Here is a 5,860-nt window from a genome sequence, read left to right as displayed (position 1 = left end):
AAACTTTTCATTTAGGGTACTAAACAAGACCCTAACCTATCGAAAATAAGTCAATTTGGCTTCTACACCAGCAGTTGGCTGGCTGAATCACAGCGCTGATTGAAAAGTTCATTGAAAGGAGTCATGAAGCTTTACTATCTGTCTCGTAAGAATATCATCCTCACTTCCCATAAAGAAATATTAATATTTCTAATGCATAATTAGTTAGTTAAAAAATACTAAACTTTTAATAATAAAAAATATTTGGAGATACAAATACCAATATTTTTTACAAACCTAGTCACACTTAAGTATAAAAAAACCGATTATAAAATATCATGGAATTAGGTAGACAAACATCAACACTCCATTTTTTACATAATATGATAAAAGCATTCTGTTCACGAACATGCGACACGAAGTTAATACACAAAGCAGTATAATACACAAGGACACTAATAAGAGTCGTGCGACATTACTCATAAATTAGCAGCGGCACAACACACCTGAGAACAGTTATATGTCATGCGACATTACTCATAAATTAGCTACTGGTAGCACTAATAGACAAACAGTTATAATAATAATAATTCATTGTCTAGGTGCTTCACTCTCCAGGTCATGTCATCAAAATCATATATTACATAATACTTTATGCTTATGCTTTGGGTGCTTTAATGGCAAGGAATCCACCCTGTAATACAACAACCTAGCTGATTACATTACATCATCCATGATAGTAATCGCTATCAGCAACATGACCAGCCTCATATAATGCACCGTTCTTGGGGTGTTTCAATCCACGCCCACAAGCATAGCAATGCTTAGCATCGATAAAAAAACCGTTCTTATGATTATCATATTTACTCCCACAAAGTCCACCTGAAAAAAGAAAGAGAAACATTATAAATAACTTGAATTTACAGGGAAGGAAATGACATTTTGGACTTGTGGTTTTAAGAACAAACCAACTGATTTCTCCCCCTCCAGAGAAAGCACACAGGTTGCTATATAGGTATTGTGGTGGAATCGTAACTCAGCAAAGAAAAGCTCCTCTTTTGAATTTTCCTGATTTGCTTTTGCTGTAAAATTCACATGACCGTAGCCGCCATTCATATCTATCATTCCACCGCTTGTGATAGCATCAATTAACTCATATTTAACCTAAAAAAAAGATATAAAAAAATAAAACAGATATAAAATTGTTGTGTAATCAGTGACAGCAATTCAACAAAAAGAGAGAATATTGACAATAACTTGATATGTAATGGAGGGAAGTAACTCATATGTCGTAATTACTACCTCTGGTCACAAACTTGACATTTTAACCAATATTTGACCATCTTTTAAAACTTTAATTAGTATTAGTTTTCAAAATATTTAGTAAAAAACAAATGTAGAGATTTATCTAGAGAAGCACTTTCATAATTTCTTACATTTATCAGGTATTTTAAATTATATATGGAAGAGTAAAAAATCAAAAGAAAAAATATTTTTTGACTGACAAATGCATAGATGAGCAACTTTTGTTGATGATCAACTAAAGCTGAATTGTTTGTAAGATATATTTTCCATGTTCTAAAATCGACTCAAGTATAACAAAACAAAATTTACAGGTTTTACATAGTAATAATAATAGTTAGATACATTGTCTGAAAATAATCAATTAGTTTAATATGATCCCACTGAGTCCACCAATGCTTGACAAAAATGGGTCATTGGTTTGGTGAAAAACAGTTTGGACAAATATTGGAAAGAAATTTAACTAATGCCTATTGTTAGGCACCACAACAAATGTCACGCCATGTCAAAATTTGTGCAAAAGAGGACAACTTAGTTTGTTCCTTTGCATAACTTGAATTTTCTACTACTAAAAATGATCATCGTTTAGATTGCTACCAAATTCTACTGCAGTCAGGATGAGAACATACTACCACAATCACTTATACAAACACGCTAAGGACTCATTTGGTGCTTACTGAATATATGGTTTCTGGAAGCATGATTCAAATTCTTTTTGCAGATTAGATTGCATAAATGGCTAATTGCAATTACTAGCATTATAATGCAGTCTCTCCATCTTTTGTTCCATAACACTATCTCCTTTACTGATCAATCTCTTAGGGGCTGTTTGGATACTGGCCACAGCTGGCCACGCCCAAACTGTGGCAAGGTGTGGCGAGCCGCAGTTGCGGCAAGGTTTTTGGCCGCCACACTGCATGGCGGGATTTACTCTGGGATTGTGTGGCTGTCTTCGTCTCGGTCCGAACCAAACAACGGCTTACAATCTGTGGCATGGTGGATTGTGGCCGCAAACCAAACGGCCCCTTAATATATCTCCATCCTATCACCCGACCAACTCCCTCCCTTGGTCCCTCTTGGTAAGGACGTAAGGTAACCATTAGCACTTATTGGCAAAGAACTCAAATAGTATATTACTTTTCTTTTTTACATCTGTGCCTGCTATTTTTATATAGAGGCAGCTCGCCACCACCTGCCACTTTCACATCCCCATGGGCCACATTGGTTCCTACTAACCTACCCCACCCAAAGGTACGACAAAAGTAGCTTTCATTCCAAGCTTCAAAAAGCTAAACATCCATGTTCTACAGTTAGGAGAGTATATAATACAAAAAAAAAGAGCCCTTCCAATAGCTATTTTTTGACCGTTCAAGTTTTTCTCTTCTACTTGTATTATCTTTCTCTAACTGCTTGACCACAGCACCCACACAATAAAAGTGTTAAGACCTAATTTAACATCCATATACGATCTTAGCAGTTAAGCGCTACAAATATAAGACACTTGATTGTAAACCAACTGCAGGCTTCTAAATGTTTGTGTACATGAAAACAGAACAATGAAAACTTTACCTTGTTATCCTCGCTGTTGTTGTAATGTTTTAAGGCACTCATGGCATATCTATTAGACTGTAGCTGATTGTCTGCCTCCTTACATATAGTGTCCTCTGGTAACATAGATTTGTATACATCTCCAACTGCACTGACGAAGTTGTCCACCAAAGATTTGAAGTATAGATCCTCCTGGTCATCTGAGAAATGCCATTCCTCAGTATCAGAACCAAATGTTGGCAACCTGTATTCAATGAAATGGTGTGCACGGTAAGAGAACAAGTTGCTTACTGTGGTAAGGTCATACATAGCCATCTTATCTTTTTGAACAAATCAGTTGACAAGGTATGAAGCCATGACACGGTTAATTTATTTTGCCTTCAACTCCATGATCAATCTTCAGCTAGTTGATACAACCACACACAACAACAACAACAACAAAAACTGTAACACCAAAGAAGAGGTAAGCAAAGTATTCCTAGAGTATAGTAAAAGGCAGGAAAAGCTCTGCCAGCTTAAGATTGAACCCTTTGTAATATTTTTTTTTCAAATACACACAAGAGCTGCATATCACTGTATTAAGAGGAAGATACAAGAGTTTATTACACCGCGCATTGAACACTAAGTACTAACAGACTGGGTTCTATTGAAAATAGACACAACATAACCAAGAGCTAATGGTACCAAGACCCCACCGACCTACGAGTAACCCTCTGCAATATGAGTGACCTAAGAGCAAGGTCAATAATAGAGCCAAGTGCTTGGCTATAAGTCAAGTTATAAGAGCCAAGTCATATAATAGTTGTCTCCTATTTGTCTATAAAAAAGTTGTTTAGTATTATGTGGTACAATGTCTTACTTTCTCTTTCCTACTCCTCCTCACATACACTATTGTTTGGACCCACACATGTATATGCTTCCGTATCTAGCTTAATGCTAGAATAAGAGCCAAGCTCTCTTCTCCCCTCCACATCAGCAAAAAAAAGCTGACTAGCTTGGCTATAAGCCCATTACTGTACTTCTAATTAGTTATGTTGGTGCATGTTATGACATTTGGCTAGTCAGCCTTAGCTGATTTTGTTGGATAGAAGGGAACTAAGGCGTGGTGCTAAGACTAGGTAGGCAATAGAACCTTTGATCTTGGTGTGATGGAATACAACAACTGAGGTCAGAAGGGATATTCAACTTACACTGCAGGCCCTATGTCAATCGATGGTGGTGGTGTACTACCACAACGATCCATCTCATCCTCTGAAGAACCACCCGGAGATGTGGGAATGTCCAATTTATCATCTTCATCCTCTAGTGCGGTGAGACGAGGAGGACTGGTTGAATTGAAGAGATGAAAACGTTGAAATCAATTAATTAATAATAGGAAAAACAAAAAACAAAAAACAAAAAACACAGTTTAGTGGAAAGCAAGTTTGGAGAAATGCTGTTGCCTGCTCGTACCTGTCCAGTTCTAAATCGGATTCCGATCCTGATTCCTGCTGGGGTTGGGGTTTGGGCACGGTACGAAGGCCAAAGCGAACGACGGTGGCATAGGACGGCCCCCCTGTGGAAAATTGGAACAAGCTGTATAGTAGAGCAACTCAGATTAGGGATACACTAGGAGGGTTATATAACTAATTTACTGAACAGAGGGTTCTGCATAGTATAGCAACTCAGATTAGGGTTCCTCACAGTAGTATGAGGATTATAACTTACTCAACAGGGGTCGCCGTGGTAGAAATCGAAGCAGCCGTCGGGTCAACAGGGGTCGACGCGGTAGGCATCGAAGCAGCCGTCGGGCCTGGGAGGAGGTGGCGGGAGCGGACTGAGTGGGGCGACGGGGTAGGCATCGAAGCATCCGTCGGGCCTGAGAGGTGGCGGCGGGAGCGGATTTGGGTACGGAGGGACCGCAATCTGCCCATGCTCCGTTCGTCGACGTCGACGTCGACGTTGACGTCGCCAGAAGGCCGCGACGGCGACCGAGAAGACATAGCTCCCTCTCCAGAGGAGGAACCGATTCGAGGCAGCGGCCGCGTGTAACTGGCGGCGATCTGATCAGGCGGAAGAGGGACGCGACTAACGATGGCAGCAAGACTGTGTCGGATATCTGCGGGTTTGGGTTGGGTTCGGTTTTGAGATGATTTTTCATCCATGTTTTTCGGGTTCGGAGTCCGAAATTTATCGGATTTAGTTTTTTATCCGTGGATATTCAATAAATATCTAAAATAAATTATTAAAATTAAATTTATATTTTATAATATAATAATAATAATAACTTATTTACTTAAATTATTAAATTTATTCTAATATAACTCATGAAAATATATAATGTATATGTTTATAGAAAGTCCCTTGTTGCTATTATTATGTTGCTATAGAAAGCGGGTTTGGGTATTCATTCGGGTTTTGGATATCCGCGGGTTTGGTTTTGGAGATGAATTATCATCTGGATCGGTGTTTGGTGCGGTTTTTGGGTTTTAATTTTGGATTTGGAGTTCGGGTGCACAGAGACTTCACTCGATCCGAATTTGTCCCGTTGCCATCCTTAGACGTGGCACACTTGATTTATCTGATCTAGGCCCTGTTTGGTTACCTTGCTAAATTTTACCCAACTAAAACTTTAGTCACTTTAGTAGATAAACTTCCAAACACACCGACTAAAAGAGAGCTAAAATAGTTTTAGCAAGAGGAACCAACACAGGGTCTAATCTAATATCTCTATATAGTTCATACACACTTATCAATTAATAATTTATATTTGTTATAAAGATAAACACCCATTAACTATTTTTCTTGGCATGCGAAGTGTCCATGTTGACATCCTTCTAGTTCTTCTAAAGCTCAACCTTCATGCTGCCATGTCATCTCTGTTTGTAAACGGCTTAGCCCATTCGCTTGGCAGACAAGTCATGACGGAAAGTAATGTTTGCTGATTTATTATATAGAAAAATACTTTTTTTTATAACAAACAATTATATTGCTTAACAGCAAACCGCTGTGAGTATAGATACATCATTCAAGCCTCTTTGCTGTAGAGCTT

At 38.5% G+C, this 5,860-nt stretch overlaps 1 protein-coding gene across 1 annotated transcript; it reads right to left on the bottom strand.

Annotated features, from left to right (window-relative positions):
* Positions 436–4,933, bottom strand: LOC8057532. The gene is made up of 6 exons (XM_002451455.2): positions 4,537–4,933; positions 4,282–4,404; positions 4,020–4,154; positions 2,851–3,073; positions 948–1,143; positions 436–861 (listed from the first exon to the last, which is right to left on the bottom strand). The coding sequence occupies exons 1-6, from the start codon at positions 4,809–4,811 to the stop codon at positions 707–709; spliced, it is 1,107 nt and encodes a 368-aa protein (XP_002451500.1). The 5' UTR covers positions 4,812–4,933; the 3' UTR covers positions 436–706.

This window comes from Sorghum bicolor, chromosome 4 (assembly GCF_000003195.3).
Source record: "Sorghum bicolor cultivar BTx623 chromosome 4, Sorghum_bicolor_NCBIv3, whole genome shotgun sequence".
NCBI lineage: Eukaryota > Viridiplantae > Streptophyta > Magnoliopsida > Poales > Poaceae > Sorghum > Sorghum bicolor.
The sequence above is the reverse complement of the archived record's forward strand: the minus strand, read 5'-3'. Positions and strand labels throughout refer to the sequence as shown.